Source organism: Gigantopelta aegis, chromosome 5 (genome assembly GCF_016097555.1).
Source record: "Gigantopelta aegis isolate Gae_Host chromosome 5, Gae_host_genome, whole genome shotgun sequence".
Taxonomy (NCBI): Eukaryota; Metazoa; Mollusca; class Gastropoda; order Neomphalida; family Peltospiridae; genus Gigantopelta; species Gigantopelta aegis.
Window position 1 is genome coordinate 23,309,051 of NC_054703.1, and position 18,619 is coordinate 23,327,669.

The window sequence follows — 18,619 nt, forward strand, 5'->3', positions numbered from 1 at the left end:
TTAACGTGGCTACCTTATGAACGTAAGGCTATCTTAGCGCTAAGATCACTTTGAGGTGGCTACCTTATGAACGTAAGGCCATCTTAGCGCTAAGATCACTTTAACGTGGCTACCTTATGAACGTAAGGCCATCTTAGCGCTAAGATCACTTTAACATGGCTACCTTATGAACGTAAGGCTATCTTAGCGCTAAGATCACTTTGGCTACCTTATGAACGTAAGGCTACCTTATGAACGTAAGGCTATCTTAGCGCTAAGATCACTTTAACATGGCTACCTTATGAACGTAAGGCTATCTTAGCGCTAAGATCACTTTGAGGTGGCTACCTTATGAACGTAAGGCTATCTTAGCGCTAAGATCACTTTGAGGTGGCTACCTTATGAACGTAAGGCTATCTTAGCGCTAAGATCACTTTGAGGTGGCTACCTTATGAACGTAAGGCTATCTTAGCGCTAAGATCACTTTAACGTGGCTACCTTATGAACGTAAGGCCATCTTAGCGCTAAGATCACTTTAACGTGGCTACCTTATGAACGTAAGGCCATCTTAGCGCTAAGATCACTTTAACGTGGCTACCTTATGAACGTAAGGCTATCTTAGCGCTAAGATCACTTTGAGGTGGCTACCTTATGAACGTAAGGCTATCTTAGCGCTAAGATCACTTTGAGGTGGCTACCTTATGAACGTAAGGCTATCTTAGCGCTAAGATCACTTTAACGTGGCTACCTTATGAACGTAAGGCTATCTTAGCGCTAAGATCACTTTAACATGGCTACCTTATGAACGTAAGGCTATCTTAGCGCTAAGATCACTTTAAGGTGGCTACCTTATGAACGTAAGGCTATCTTAGCGCTAAGATCACTTTAACATGGCTACCTTATGAACGTAAGGCTATCTTAGCGCTAAGATCACTTTAACATGGCTACCTTATGAACGTAAGGCTATCTTAGCGCTAAGATCACTTTGAGGTGGCTACCTTATGAACGTAAGGCTATCTTAGCGCTAAGATCACTTTGAGGTGGCTACCTTATGAACGTAAGGCTATCTTAGCGCTAAGATCACTTTGAGGTGGCTACCTTATGAACGTAAGGCTATCTTAGCGCTAAGATCACTTTAACGTGGCTACCTTATGAACGTAAGGCTATCTTAGCGCTAAGATCACTTTAACATGGCTACCTTATGAACGTAAGGCTATCTTAGCGCTAAGATCACTTTAAGTGAATGGCTACCTTATGAACGTAAGGCTATCTTAGCGCTAAGATCACTTTAACATGGCTACCTTATGAACGTAAGGCTATCTTAGCGCTAAGATCACTTTGAGGTGGCTACCTTATGAACGTAAGGCTATCTTAGCGCTAAGATCACTTTGACATGGCTACCTTATGAACTAAGGCTATCTTATAAGATCACTTTGACATGGCTACCTTAGGCTTTGACATGGCTACCTTATGAACGTAAGGCTATCTTAGCGCTAAGATCACTTTGAGGTGGCTACCTTATGAACGTAAGGCTATCTTAGCGCTAAGATCACTTTGAGGTGGCTACCTTATGAACGTATGAACGTAAGGCCATCTTAGCGCTAAGATCACTTTGAGGTGGCTACCTTATGAACGTAAGGCTATCTTAGCGCTAAGATCACTTTAACATGGCTACCTTATGAACGTAAGGCTATCTTAGCGCTAAGATCACTTTGAGGTGGCTGCCTTATGAACGTAAGGCTATCTTAGCGCTAAGATCACTTTAAAATGGCTGCCTTATGAACGTAAGGCTATCTTAGCGCTAAGATCACTTTAACATGGCTACCTTATGAACGTAAGGCTATCTTAGCGCTAGAATCACTTTAACATGGCTACCTTATGAACGTAAGGCTATCTTAGCGCTAAGATCACTTTAACATGGCTACCTTATGAACGTAAGGCTATCTTAGCGTTAAGATCACTTTAACATGGCTACCTTTTGAACGTAAGGCTATCTTAGCGCTAAGATCACTTTGAGGTGGCTACCTTATGAACGTAAGGCTATCTTAGCGCTAATATCACTTTAACATGGCTACCTTATGAACGTAAGGCTATCTTAGCGCTAAGATCACTTTAACATGGCTTCCTTATGAACGTAAGGCTATCTTAGCGCTAGGATCACTTTAACATGGCTACCTTATGAACGTAAGGCTATCTTAGCGCTAAGATCACTTTAACATGGCTACCTTTTGAACGTAAGGCTATCTTAGCGCTAAGATCACTTTGAGGTGGCTACCTTATGAACGTAAGGCTATCTTAGCGCTAAGATCACTTTAACATGGCTGCCTTATGAACGTAAGGCTATGTTAGCGCTAAGATCACTTTGAGGTGGCTACCTAATGAACGTAAGGCTATCTTAGCGTTAAGATCACTTCGTGAAACGGGGTCCTCGGTACTGTTTTACTTGGTGATCGTAGTGCAAAGATTTAATGAATAAGCTAGTTAAGCACTCAAGATGATCGTAGGGCTAAGATCGCTTCATGGAACGGGGCCCAGGACTATCCTAGAAATGCGGCAAGGCATGGTAAATTAAACACTTTTTGGACATTTTCAGGGCACCATGCTAAACCAAACTAGTCTTTCCATGCCTTCCTGAACATTTTTTTTTTTTTAAATATACTAGTAATTTCAGTTTGATTTGACTTAATACAAAAAGGAAAAGTGTTTTAAAGTAACAAAAATGTACTATTTTTGTGTGCGATTTAGATAATTATCGGAACAAAAAAAAAAAAAAAAAAAAAAAAAAAACATAGTAAGAAAATGACTATTGGCGTGGGATTTTTTTACACCAATCATGGGGAACTATTTGGGACAGGAGAAACACCCAATAAGAGCATTGGTTTGATTGAGGGGATTCGACCCTGCACCCCCAAGCACATCAGGCGAATACTCTACCGACATCTTCATAAATCAAGGCTAATATTCGTTCCTCGTATTCAGCCTTGATACATGTAGTCAAGATTACTGATATCCACTACTAGCGCCCTCTATTGGAAGAAAGTTTGTAACACCGATTATGTCCCTTACACGATGACATCGCTGACCAATCACAGCATCGGTAACATGTGACAATCTTGAAAGCAATATAAAAAATTAACCGCCGAAACCTTTTTTTAACATATCGTGACAAACACGACACGTTTCCACGGACGCTGACGCTGCCATCTTTGTTTACAATAACAAGGGAATCTATAAGGAGCGTTGAATGGTGAAATGGTATTTTAAGTCTTACGGTTTTCTCAGCAGGGAAGAAGCCTTTTTTGGTGTAGAAAAGTGATGTTTTGCCATAGAAAGGTCACCGTTTTTTGTTTGCTCTTGGTATTTTTGGTGTGTGTGTGTGTGTGTGTGTGTGTGTGTGTGTGTGTGTGTGTGTGTGTGTGTGTGTGTGTGTGTGTGTGTGTGTGTGTGTGTGTGTGTAGTTCTTTGTTTGTTTTTTGTTTCTAATAGAGCAAAACGTTTACAGTGTTCTACAAAAGTACCATAGCTGAACCATGTTGAAACAATGTGCTGGGGTGTAATTAAACATATATTCCTTTTCTTATATTAATTTACATATTTTCAGGGGGAGTCAACTCTACATATCTACAATTTCATGTTGGGACATCCTGACTTGTCCGTGTTTGATATCAGTCCATGTTACCCTGACGGATCGAGAGAAATGTACCTTCAGTTTGTTGTTCCAGGTAAGTCGACTTTTAATTTTTTAATTATAGTTTGTATTTTTGTACCACATATAGGCCACGTGTCACGCTTCCTTAAAGGGTCATTCCTGAGTTTGCTGCATTGTAAGATGTTTCCGACTAATAAAATATTTCTACGATTAAACTTACATATTAAATATATTTTCTTGTTTAGAATATTAGTGTCTGTATACTCAATGTGTCCTCTTAATATTTGTAAGAAGCCCAAATTGGATTTTGTCATCAAATAATTTCGTACGTACGAAAAAATATATAAAATGACATTTAATCTAGTACAAATATTAGAACGATCAGAAACACGTTTAATATACAACCACTAATATTTTATGTAGAAAAATCGTTAAAAAGTCTCTTTTAGTGGATAACATTTTACAAACTCAGGTGGCGTCGTGGTTAGGCCATCGGTCAACAGGCTGGTAGGTGCTGGGTTCGGATCCCAGTCAAGGCATGGGATTTTTAATCCTGATACCGACTCCAAACCCTGAGTGAGTGCTCCACAAGGCTCAATGGGTAGGTGTAAACCATTTGCACCGACCAGTGATCCATAACTTGTTCAACAAAGGCCATGGTTTGTGCTATCCTGCCTGTGGGAAGCGCAAATAAAAGAGTAGCCCAAGAAGTGGCGACAGCGGGTTTCCTCTCAAAATATGTGTGGTCTGACGCCATATAACCGTAAATAAAATGTGTTGAGTGCGTCGTTAAACAAAACGTTTCTTTCTTTTTCTTTCGCTCCCCTAATACTTAATGAGTTTATTGATCGGAACATTCATATGGACGTACCGTATTTTCTCTAATAAGCACCCGAGCACTTATTCTTTTCAAAATGGTCCCATACATTTCCTTACACTGTGGTTTTACATAATTATATAAATAATATTTTCGTATACTTACCATTTTATGACACCCAATAGCTGATGTATTTTTGTGCTGGAGTGTCGTTAAACATTCAATGCTGGGATGCGTTTTGAAAAATTAAAGAAGACATGTCATTATTGTCTTCTGTTAAAGAACATTCCTGAGTTTGCTGCATTGCAAGATGTTTCCGGATAATAAAATATTTCTACGATTAAACTTACATATTAAATATATTTTCTGGTTTAGAATATCAGTGTCTGTATATTCAATGTGTTTCTGGTCGTCTTAATATTTGTAAGAAGCCCAAACTGGAGTTTGTCTTCAAATAATTTCGTACGTACGAAAAAATATTTTATAGGAAATAAAATGAAAATTAACCTAGTACAAATATTAGAACGATCAGAAACGCATTTAATATAAAGCCCCTAATATTCTAAACAAGAAAATATATTTAATATGTAAGTTTAATCATAGAAACATTTTATTACTCGATAACATCTTTAAAAATTGCAGCAAACTCAGGAATGTCTCTTTAAGGAAGGAAGGAGATGTTTTATTTAACGACGCACTCAACACATTTTATTTACGGTTATATGGCATCGGACATATGGTTAAGGAAGGAAGGAAATGTTCTATTTAACGATTGTCTTCTGTAGGGAAATACAGCGAAGACGTGAGTGGTCGCCGATCTGAGTTCTACTCCGCGATAAGGAAGGTCGTTGCAAAGGTTGCTGGGATATCTCTCGTCAGAGTTGGTTCTTTAAATGTGAGTGAAGCCTAAATCTATGGTTGACAGGGTGTGAGGTGGAGGTGGGGCTGTTTTTAATGTGTTTTGTTTCTTTTGATTTGTTTGTTTGATTTTTTGTTATTGTTATTGTTTTGTTTTATAGTCCTTTTGTTATTGTTTTTTGTTATTTTCGGGGGGGTGCTTTTTTTTTTGGGGGGGGTATTCTGTTTTCTGTTTGTCTGTTTTTTTTTTAAGAAAAGCTATTCCAGAATAAATTACATTTCTGTTATTTATTTAATCTAGCCTTAAAAGGTAGAGGAACAGTACAAAGAAGAACCAAGCGTCAGTTGTATACAGGGCCGTAGCTAGCAGGGGTGGGGGGAGGAGGACAAGGGGTCATTTGCCCCCCCCCCCCCCGAAAAAGATGCGGAAAACAGTATAGAAACTTAAAGAAAATATCTTCTTAAACGTTTAAGGAGTTTTAGACTATTAACTGCTTGTTGCCCCCCCCCCCCCCCCCAAATAAAAAAAAATAAAAAATAAATAAATAAAAAATCCTAGCTATGGCCTTGGTGTAGTGTTTTGTCAGCTACACGAAAAGAACATTTCTAAACAAAAATGATATTTGTTTTTAGTAGGGGTGTTGTACATCCCTGCTAGTTACGTCCCTGGATAAAATAACTTTGATTAATTATATTTTATGTCGAGCAGTATGTTGAGGACAATATGGTGGTGCTTATCTCCCCTTCTTGTGACAAAAACATAAGAGTTATTTCCCTTAGTTCTACCCATGGCTATACTACAAATCATATAAAATTTAATGTAGCGAATTGATTTCTTTTCAAATTAAACAGACACTGACAAGATATTATTATATTAAATAATACTACTAATTAAAATTAAAACGTTTAAATTTAAAAATAATATGGTAGTGTATAGATAAAATACTTAAGAGTTTTCTAAAATTTCGTATTTTAGTGCTACTAAAACACTTTCTGTCTTTCTTATGGGCGAATAACTCTCAATAAACTTCAAATCTTGAAAACCGTAAAATTTTTCATTCTTTTTAGCGGTGGGTCTGAGGGATGTTTGCTTGTTGGTTTTGGGGTTGTTTTTGTTTTTTATTGGGTTTTTTATGTCCAATGTAATTTCTTATCCTTGTTAGATCTTGTCTGCCCTTTTCAGTGATTTCCCTTTTTGATATAACACACGTAGATGAAAATTAATAAATATGACACCGGCCTCGGTAGTGTCCTGGTTAGGCCATCGTACATAAGGCTGGTAGGTACAAAGTTCGCAGCTCGGTAATGACTAAATGGGTAGGTGTAAAAGTTAAAACCACTATACCCTCTTCTCTCTCTCACTAACCATTTTAACCTTAATTGGATATAAGCACGAACATAATAATTATGTTGAAATGAAAATAAATATGATTGATTTGATTTCAGATTCAACAGAGTCACAGTGACAACGGCAAACTGTTGGTGGTTCTCTCCATGTTTGACAAAATACCAGCCACAGGTGAGCCATAGCAGCCTAAAATGAAACACAAAAAAAATAATAACAGATTAAAGGGACATTCCTGAGTTTGCTGTAAGATGTTTCCGACTAATAAAATATTTCTACGATTAAACTTACATATTAAATTTATTTTCTTGTTTAGTATATCAGTGTCTGTATATTTAATGTGTGTCTGGTTGTCTTAATATTTGTAAGAAGCCGAAACTGAATTTTCTCTTCGAATAATTTCGTACGTACGAAAAAATATATTTTATGAAATTTAACCTAGTACCAATATTAGAACGATCAAAAACCCGTTTAATATACAGCCACGAATGTTTTATGTAGAAAAATATATAATTACAATATGTAATTACAATCGTTAAAAAAGTCTCTGTTAGTCGATAACACCTTAAAAATTGCAGCAAACTCAGGAATGTAACTTATGTGGCAAATGAGGTTTTCTCTCTCCTCTTTCTTCACCTGTCTCTATCTGTCTGTCTCTTTCTGTGTCTGTCTGTCCCGCTACACCTTTGTCTTTCTCTCTCTCATATGAAAGGTTGTGGCATGTACTGTCCTGCCTATGGGATTCTGCATTTAAAAGATGCTATGTTGCTTTTTAGTAGGAGTACCCTATGTGACGGCAGCTGTTTCCTCCCTGTCTCTGTGTCTCTTTCTGTCTCTCCCTGTGTGTATGTATTCACCCCCCCCCCCCCCCCCCTCTCTCTCTCGTCTCTGTCTGTCTCGCTGTCTCTCTCTCTCTGTCTCGCTGTCTCTCTCTCTCTGTCTCTGTCTCTCTCTCTCTCTCTCTCTCTCTCTCTCTCTCTCTCTCTCTCTCTCTCTCTCTCTCTCTCTCTCTCTCTCTCTCTCTTTCTTTTCTTCTTCTGTCAACCAACTGTTGGTGTAACCATAATTATTTCTGAAATGTCTATACTAGTATCTCATAAGTCACAAAATTCGAGTTAAGATTCATTTTGTGAGACAACAAATTGCTGTAATTACCAATGTTCTGAGGTGTCGTTAAAACAAACATTCCTTTCCTTTTCGTTGACAGTGAAAGTGAAGAAAGGTGTCAGTGAGATCACTCTGGACCAGGCATACAGCAGACTCAACAAGGCACTGAACCACAACGGTCTGGCTTTCAGCGTGCGAACCAAACCAAACATAAAGGTAAAATTTCAATGGAGGATTTTTGTATATTTTAGTCCGGGCTCCGGGCACAGCTAGGTTTTCTCGGAAGGTGTTAGGCCATACATTCCAAGTTTCACGGGTGTGATTATCGATGTGTCTTCCGAGTTTTTGACCCCAAATGAGGGATGGTTATCAGCCCCATCCTCTGCAATTAAGAAAATGTCTACGGCAAAAAAACCCCAACAACATTGCATTGAAAAAAATGTCGTGGAGAATTAAAACACCCATGGGCATCTCCACGGCATTGCTGTGGGCAGTTGCAGGAGTCGAGGCCAACACGGCAGGTTCTGTGTAGCAGGGGCTCGGGCGATACAGAATACAGAACAGAATAAAACAGAACAGAACAGAACTTTATTTCTCTCGGATCACGAAACGATGATACATTGAGGTGGTTTACAGACACACACACACACACACACACACACACACACACACACACACACACACACACACACACACACACACACACATATATATATATATATATATATATATATATATATATATATATATATATATATATATATATGATGCCGAGCAAGCTCAAGTGACAGCCAGTATGACGCCCGATCATGTTGAGTAGTACCACACTAAAATAGAAATACTGCGTTTTCAGCATCTATCTAATTGTCATTATAATTATATGCTTGTTCTGTACTAACAGAAAAGTCTTTGTTTCTGTGTCATATGTTGATGCTGTTGCTGTTGCTAATTATGATGATGATGAAATCATCTGTCTTTGGCATAGACATCTTTAAAATAATTATGTTGATGATGATCATGTTGATCATAACGATGATGTCGTTGACGATTTGATGACGTTGACGATTTGATGATGTTGACGTTGATGATTATGTTGATTATGATGATGTCGATGATGATGATGATGATTATGTCGATGATGATGATGATTATGTCGATGATGATGATTATGTCGATGATGATGATGATTATGTCGATGATGATGATTATGTCGATGATGATGATTATGATGATGATGATTATGTCGGTGATGATGATTATGATTATGTCGATGATGATTATGATTATGTCGGTGATGATGATGATTATGTCGATGATGATGATTATGATGATGATGATGATGATGATTATGTCGGTGATGATGATTATGATTATGTCGATGATGATGATTATGATTATGTCGGTGATGATGATGATTATGATTATGTCGGTGATGATGATGATTATGTCGATGATGATGATGATGATTATGATGATGATGATGATTATGTCGGTGATGATGATTATGATTATGTCGATGATGATGATTATTATTATGTCGGTGATGATGATTATGATTATGTCGATGATGATGATGATGATTATGTCGGTGATGATAATTATGATTATGTCGGTGATGATGATTATGATTATGTCGATGATGATGATGATGATTATGTCGGTGATGATAATTATGATTATGTCGGTGATGATGATGATTATGATGATGATTATGTCGGTGATGATGATTATGTCGGTGATGATGATTATGTCGATGATGATGATGATTATGTCGATGATGATGATTATGTCGATGATGATGATTATGATGATGATGATTATGTCGGTGATGATGATTATGATTATGTCGATGATGATTATGATTATGTCGGTGATGATGATGATTATGTCGATGATGATGATTATGATTATGTCGGTGATGATGATGATTATGATTATGTCGGTGATGATGATGATTATGTCGGTGATGATGATGATTATGATTATGTCGGTGATGATGATTATGATTATGTCGGTGATGATGATGATTATGATGATGATGATGATTATGATGATTATGATTATGTCGGTGATGATGATTATGATTATGTCGATGATGATGATTATGATTATGTCGGTGATGATGATGATTATGTTGATGATGATGATGATGATGATTATGTCGGTGATGATGATTATGATTATGTCGGTGATGATGATTATGATTATGTCGATGATGATTATGATTATGTCGGTGATGATGATGATGATTATGTCGGTGATGATGATTATGTCGATGATGATGATGATTATGATTATGTCGGTGATGATGATTATGATTATGTCGATGATGATGACGATGATGATTATGTCGGTGATGATGATTATGATTATGTCGATGATGATGATGATGATTATTATGTCGGTGATGATGATTATGATTATGTCGATGATGATGATTATGATTATGTCGGTGATGATGATTATGATTATGTCGATGATGATGATGATTATGATTATGTCGGTGATGATGATGATTATGATCATGTCGATGATGATGATTATGATTATGTCGGTGATGATGATTATGATTATGTCGATGATGATGATGATGATTATGATTATGTCGATGATTATGATTATGTCGGTGATGATGATTATGTCGATGATTATGATTATGTCGGTGATGATGATTATGATTATGTCGATGATGATGATTATGATTATGTCGGTGATGATGATTATGATTATGTCGATGATGATGATGATTATGATTATGTCGATGATGATGATGATTATGATTATGTCGATGATGATGATGATGATTATGTCGGTGATGATTATGATTATGTCGATGATGATGATTATGTCGATGATGATGATGATGATTATGTCGGTGATGATGATTATGATTATGTCGATGATGATGATGATTATGTCGGTGATGATGATTATGATTATGTCGATGATGATGATGATTATGATTATGTCGATGATGATTATGATTATGTCGATGATGATGATGATGATTATGATGATTATGATTATGTCGATGATGATGATGATTATGATTATGTCGATGATGATGATGATTATGATTATGTCGATGATGATGATGATGATTATGTCGGTGATGATGATGATTATGTCGGTGATGATTATGATTATGTCGATGATGATGATGATTATGTCGATGATGATGATGATGATTATGTCGGTGATGATGATTATGATTATGTCGATGATGATGATGATTATGATTATGTCGATGATGATGATGATTATGTCGATGATGATGATGATGATGATGATCTTAAAGGTGGTATCTCACAGTTGCACTTCCTACCAAAAATATTAATTACGTTTTGCTTTTAAATGTAAGCACTATACTAAATATATTCAATATGTAAGTTTAATCGTAGAATTATTTTATTAGTCGCAGACATCTTACAATGCAGCAAACTCGGGACTGTCCCTTTAAAATAACACACATCTGGTATTAGGAAAAACCATGGGGAAATTGCAGTATGAGACGAAGAATCGAGAATATTACCCTTGACAGTTTGATTTGTAAATTTTTAACATGACAGTTTGTGTCCGAAATACTTGACCATTGTTGTCTTCCGAGATTTTATTTGGTACAGTGCAACCTTCTGGTCGTCAACGTGTTTGTATTAGATCAGATACTTTAAAGGGACAGTTTTTAAACACTAAGGCATAGTTTTGACTATTAGAGCCATTTTTGGTAACTGATATCATACTTTACTTAGATTTTATTGTTTAGATTATCCATTTCCGTACGTTCCGTACGTTCGGAGTGTTTTTGGTCATGCTGGTGATTTTAATATCACAAAAGGCATTTCTCATATTTTTAAAAACGCACGTGCGTCTGAGAAGTAACAGTTATGGAGTTGAGTTTTAGTCTATTTTTAGAGGGTATTTTACCATTTCAAAGTCACAGACTCATGCTCCACTCAGTTGTAACTTTATGCATTTAGGGTATGTCGCTTTAATGACATTTACTAAGGTGTTTTTTTGTTTTGTTTTTTATACAGTGGTACACCATTCAGAAAGAGTCATTCGGAAAAATTGCAAATCCAAATGAGAAAAGCTCGGGAGAATACAGCGCAGGTATGTTGCAACGATTTACCTTGATAAATGAACCGAACCATCTCCAGGCTAGTTTCAGTTATTAAAGATCAATGATAACACTATTACCACTTTTAAAATCACAACTCTGTACACGGTAGAGTATATAAGAAGTTATAATAAATTACGTTGATAAATGAGCCAAACTATCTCCAGTCCGGTTTCAGTAATTAAATGTCAGTGACAAAACCATTACCACTTTAAAAATCATAACTCTGCACAAGGTAGAGTCCACAGGAAGTTATAACGATTTACCTTAATAACTGCACCAAACCACCTCCATAGTTTCAGTAATTAAATGTCATTGACAAAACCGTTACCATTTTCAAAATCATACATTTACATTAACATTCCTTTCTTTTCTTCCCCACACCCCTCGAATCTATTTCTTTCTTTCCTTCTTTGTTTTTTTTTTTTATTTTTGTTTATAGTTTGTTTTGTTTAATGACACCACTAGAGCACATTGATTTATTAATCATCAGCTATTAGATGGCAAACATTTGGTAATTCCGACATATTTGATAATTCCGATGAGGAAACTAGTTTCATTTTTCCATTAGTAGCAAGGGATATTTTATATGCACCACCCCACAGACAGAATAACACATACCAAGGCCTTATATATACCCATCGTGGTGCAGTGGCTGGAACGAGAAATAGCCCAGTGGACCACCGACAGGAATCGATCCTAAACCTGCCGCGCGCATCAGACGAACACTTTACCATTGGGCTACTCCCCGCCCCTTGCACAAGATAGGGCAAACATTATGTTTTGCCAATATCATAAATGCACCAATGAATCTCTTTTACGTACTTCGCCTTTGAGAGGACTGCCACTCTTCCGTGGGAAGCAACCTCGAAGGGGCAGGAAGGCCCGGTGGTAAAATGCTCGCTTGATGCGTGGTCGGTTTAGAATTAATCACATTGAGCTATTTCTCGTTCCAGCCAGTGCACCACGACTTGTGTGTCAAAGGATATGGTATGTGCTATCCTGTGAGTGGGATGGTGCATATAAAACCAAAATCCTTGCTATTAATTAAAAAATGTACTGGGTTTCCTCTTTAAGACTAAATGTCAATATTACCAAATGATTGACACCCAACAGGCGATGACTAATAAATCAATGTGCTCTAGTGGTGTCGTTATACAAAACAAAACTGTTACCTTCCTACTTCATCTGTAGAATCGGTCTAGGATCGATCCCCGTCGGTGGACCCATTGGGCTATTTCTCGTTCCAGCCAGTGCTCCACGACTGGTATATCAAAGACCGTGGTATGTGCTATCCTGTCTGTGGCATGGTGCATATAAAAGATACCTTGCTTCTAATCTAAAAAGAGTAGCCCACGAAGTGGCGACAGCGGGTTTCCTCTCTCAATATCTGTGTGGTCCTTAACCATATATCTGACGACATAATGTGTTAATCGCTTCGTTAAATAAAACATTTCCTTCCTTCGTACTTATATCCAATTACGGTTCAAGCACACTGTCCTGGGCACACACCTCAGCTATCTGGGCTGTTTTCCTTCCTTCCTTCGTCTGTAGGAGGACTGCCAGTACCAGCCAGACAAATCTAAACCTACACAGTTAAAGGGACATTCCTGAGTTTATGCATTGTAAGATGTTTCCGACTAATAAAATATTTCTACGATTAAATTTACATATTAAATATATTTTCTTGTTCAGAATATCAGTATTTGTATATTCAATGTGTTTCTGGTCGTCTTAATATTTGTAAGAAGCCCAAACTGGATTTTGTCTTCAAATAATTTAACCTAGTACAAATATTAGAACGATCAGAAACACGTTTAATATACAGCCACTAATTATTTTATGTAGAACAATATATTTGATATCTAATTACAATCGTTAAAAAGTCTCTGTTAGTCGATAATAACTTCATTTTTTTTAGCAAACCCAGGAATGTCCCTTTAAAAAGTCTCTGTTCGTCGATAACATCTTAAAAATTGCAGCAAACACATGAATGTCCCTTTAAAAAGTCTCTGTTCGTCGATAACATCTTAAAAATTGCAGCAAACTCAGGAATGTCCCTTTAAGTTGAATAGCAAAAACAAGATTTTAGGGGTTTTTTATAAAACAAAATTATAATATTACTGTTGCTTTTTAATTTTTCGTTTTTCTTGTAGCCTCCATGACAGGTCTTGGAATTGGGATGATCCTGCTAGGGTGCGTCCTTGGATTACTCATCGCCTTCATCATCTACCGCCGCGTGAATCCGCCCCTTTCCATTCCCTACGAACGAAACCAATAACTCCCCGAGTTTCTACCAGAAAACATAATTTGCGAGAACTCAGTAAAAACCAAAAATCAGACAATAATTGGCACCTCTAAGGTGATAATGGGCTTGAAATGTTTTGGAATTGGACATTGCATTCCATCAGGTCAGATCAATTCAGATGGTTTCACGTGCACATTCCAGGGCCCCGTTCCACGAAGCGATCTTAGCCCTAAGTGCATAGGGTAGCTATGCGCCTAAGGTAATCTTAGGGCTAAGATCGCTTCGTAGAACAGGGCCCAGGGCCATAGCAAGGATTTTTTGTTTGTGTGTGGGGGGTGGGGGTGGGGGTGGGGGGCAACTGAGTAGTTAATAGTCTAAAACTCCTTAAACGGTTAAGAAGAGAATTTTCTTTAAGATTCTATAAATTTTTTCCGGCCCTGTTGTAGTGCACACCTGTCACGGGCACAGGTGCAAGCCTTCGCCGGCTCCTCTGTCCAGGACAGGAAAAGTTGCATTTCATGTGCTTTGGCAAACTTAAAACATCAGGGTTTGAATTTACAAAGCCTGTTTATGACTTACACACGTATAACTACATACATTTATAATGGTTAAAGGCGTAGTCCCGGTTTCAACGCGTAAAAATAGACACTAAGTTTAGTTAAAGAGACATACCCTAGTTTCAGCCCATGAAAATTAACACTAAGTTTAGTTAATCTACAAACCTGTAACACATTTGGATAAAGTTGCAAGTGAGTGAAACATGAGTCTGTGACTTTGAAATGGTGAAATACCCTCTAAAAATAGACTAAAACTCGACTTCATAACTGTTACTTCTCAGACGCACGTGCGTTTTTAAAAATATGAGAATGCATTTTGTGATATTAAACAAAAAAAAGATGACCAAAAACACGTTGAATGTACGGACATTGATAATCTAAAAAATAAAATCTATGTAAAGTATGATTTAAGTTATCAAAAACGGTTATAATAGTAAAAACAATATGCGTTAGTGTTTAAAAACTAGGGTATGCCCCTTTAAACATTTGCATTTAAGAAATACAGGCTTCGTAAATTCGTATGTCTAACAAAACTTTTTTTTTAAATATATCCATTAACGTTCTAAATCTTGAGGTACGTAGTGTTACTCTAAGTACTCTCTGGTAGAACACCATGAGCCAATTTCACAAAACATAGTAAATTTACGTCTGCGACAAGTAGTTTTGCCGGTCATAAGTTTACATGTGTTTGGCGTATATTTTTCGTAGAAAATCACATCATTACGGAAGATGGATCATATTAAAGGGACAGACCCTAGTTTTTAAACACTAAGGCATAATTTTCACCTAGACTCTAGTTTCAACCCGTAAAAATGGACACTAAGTTTGGTTAATTTACAAACCTGTAACAAATTCGGATACAACAAGAGTGAGACAAAGAGTCTGTGACGTTGACATACCCTTAAACATAGACTAAAACGCGACTCCATAACAGTTACTTCTCAGACGCACGTGCGTTTTTAAAAATATGAAAAATGCTTTTTTGTTGTATTAGAAACACCAGGATAACCAGAAACAATTGTACGGACAAGGATAATCTAAAGAATAAAATGTAAGTAATGTTTGATTTCAGTGATCATAAACGACTCTAAATAGTGAAAAATATGCCTTAGTGTTTAAAATCTATGGTCTGACCCTTTAAGGAAAATCGAAAATGAACTATGTGTACTTCAAACTATAATTAGTTGTACTGTTAATACTAATAAAAATTGTGGTTTGGTCGTTGCCTTACATTTACGTGCAAAACTAGGTTTACGATGTTTTGTGAAACTGATCCCTGCTGCTTTAAAGGGGCAGTAAGTTTGACCAATACGTTAACAACTGAAATCTCAGTGAATTTGAATTGCATTTCCACATTGATAAAGAACTCAACTCTGTGATATTTTGATGGAAACACGATGAATATTTTTTATATATTTTAGATGCAATTCTCAAGGAAACCACTGTTTACGCCGATTGGCAAAATATTTTAGTTTTTGATTTTTTTGTTTATTTTTTGGTGGTTTTTTTTTGTTAATTACGCAAATATTATCTGTGGGATTCATTGATCTGTAGTTATTTAAACAAGTTTTGTAAAAGTAGCACCGGCCTCAGTGGCGCAGTGGTTAAGCCATCGGACTTCTGACTGGTAGGTACAAGGTTCGCATCACGGTACCAGCTCCAACCCAGAGCGAGTTCTTAAGGGCTCAATGGGTATGTGTAAGGCCACTACACCCTCATCTATCTCACTAATCACTAACCAACTAACAACTAACTCACTGTCCTGGACAGACAGCCCAGATAGCTGAGGTGTGTGCCCGGGACAGCGTGCTTGAACCTTAATTGGATATAAGCACGAAAATAAGATGAAATGAAATGAAGTATAAGTACCAAAGATTTTAAAATTCGTCTTTCGTTTATTTCCAGATCATTTTGATCCATTAAAAAACCCAACATCTTGTACTTCTTAAAGCGACCCCCTGCATACTATGGACAGAATATGTTACAGAATTACTCGTATTGTAGCAGTTGTCTAGTTGTCCAGTTATCTAGCCAGTGCACCACGACTGGTATATTAAAGGCCGTGGTATGTGCTATCCTGTCTGTGGGATGGTGCATATAAAAGTTCCCTTGCTACTAATGGAACAATGTAGCGGGTTTCCTCTCTACGTCTGTGTCAAAATTACCATATGTTTGACGTCCAATAAATGTCAATATTACCAAATGTTTGGCATCCAATAGCTGATGATTAATAAATCAGTGTTCTCTAGTGGTGTCGTTAAACAAACAAACAAAACACCCAACAAAACAATAAAAACAAAACAAAACAAACATTAAGCTAAACAAATATTGTCATAATTCATAATGCGTTTGTTGTTTACAACATAACTATAGATTGTATGTTAACACGATGTGTAGGCATCGTCAACTTAAAACAATATAGGAGGTTGTAAAAGTGCTCACCCTGGCCTATACCAGTGTGTCAAATTGTGTATATATTTTTTTATTATTATTATTATTATTAACGTATTAAATTTACTAACACATTTAAAAATAGATATATATTTTGCATTCATGGGATATGAACTAAAACAAACCATCCATTCGCACATAATTTTATGGATGAATTTTATTCATACCATGATGTATGTAAACGGAATCGTAGACAATCCATATAAGTAAATTGAAACATACTAATAACATTATAAAGTTCATATTTTCTTTTTAATTACATTTTGTTCCTAGAACGATAGTTTTTTTATTTATCGCTTGACCACCAATAGTTTTCAGGCACGGCGGAAGCAAATAGACATTGGGGTGGGGGCTGATTGAGACCGAAGGCACAAAGTAAAGTTTCTAGGGGGTTCGGGGGGGGGGGGGGGGTATGCTCCCCCATAAAATTTGGAAACTAGATTTCCTGAAATGCAATTTTCTGCATTCTACAAGTAAAATTCATCTCTGTTTTAAGATGAATTACCAATAATATTTTTGGACTCAGAATTATTGGAGGTGTGTGTGTGGGGGGGGGGGGGGGGAGGGTAAAGGCTCCCCCCATCCCCACCCCCACCCCACCCTGCTTCGCCGTGCCTGGTTTTCTCATGAAATTCCAACACACGGGCGCTACATTGTATCGCCTTTCCCGGTGATGGAACAGTTTTGGTGTTCTTTGTAGTTGGAGAAGACAAGTGCTTCCACTAATTTAGATGACAGATAAATTAAAGGGACAGTCCTGACTTTGCTGCATTGTAAGATGTTTCTGACTAATAAACTATTTCTACGATTAAACTTACATATTAAATATATTTTCTTGTTTAGAATATCAATGTCTGTATTTCCAATGCGTTTCTGGTCGTCTTAATATTTGTAAGAAGCCCAAACTAGATTTTGTCTTCAAATAATTTCGTACGTACGAAAAAAGTACATTTTAGGAAATAAAATGAAATTTAACGTAGTACAAATATTAGAACGATCAGAAACACGTTTAATATACAGCCACTCATGTTTTATGCGGAAAAATATATTTGATATGTAAATACAGTCGTTAAAAAGTCTGTTAGTCAATAACATCTTAAAAATTGCAGCAAACTCGGGAATGTCCCTTTAATGAGCTAGTATATGCAGGTCATATTACAATGGATAACTTTCTAATGTCTTGCACTTTCTATATGAAACGTTGTATTAGCGTAACGTATTTTCTTCCCATTCAGGGGCGGGATTTAGCTCAGTCGGTTGAGTGTTCGATTGAGGTGCTTGCGTCGCAGGATCGAACCACCTCGGTGGATACATTCAACTGATTGGAGTTGTTTCTCATTACAAGCAGTGCACCACAGCTGGTCAAAGGCCGTGGTATGTGCTTTCCTGTCTGTGTAAACGTGCAAATAAAAGGTCCCTTGCTGCTCATGGAAAAATGTTGTGGGTTTCCTCTGGTGACTACGTCTCAGAATTATCAAATGTTTGACATCC

General features: G+C 36.9%; 1 protein-coding gene across 1 annotated transcript; it reads left to right on the top strand.

Annotated features, from left to right (window-relative positions):
• Positions 1-3,549: 3,549 nt before the first annotated feature.
• On the top strand, positions 3,550-14,880 carry LOC121373241. The gene is made up of 6 exons (XM_041499748.1): positions 3,550-3,701; positions 5,231-5,340; positions 6,750-6,822; positions 7,856-7,971; positions 11,790-11,865; positions 14,029-14,880. The coding sequence occupies exons 1-6, from the start codon at positions 3,611-3,613 to the stop codon at positions 14,151-14,153; spliced, it is 591 nt and encodes a 196-aa protein (XP_041355682.1). The 5' UTR covers positions 3,550-3,610; the 3' UTR covers positions 14,154-14,880.
• Positions 14,881-18,619: the final 3,739 nt, after the last annotated feature.

Bases quoted from the DNA above. Each gene is read 5' to 3' on its own strand.
- LOC121373241 (XM_041499748.1), top strand. From the start codon at position 3,611: ATGTTGGGACATCCTGACTTGTCCGTGTTTGATATCAGTCCATGTTAC. The intron at 5,341-6,749 runs GTGAGTGAAGCC...ATTTGATTTCAG, and splicing joins TCAGAGTTGGTTCTTTAAAT to ATTCAACAGAGTCACAGTGA. The intron at 7,972-11,789 runs GTAAAATTTCAA...TTTTTTATACAG, and splicing joins GAACCAAACCAAACATAAAG to TGGTACACCATTCAGAAAGA.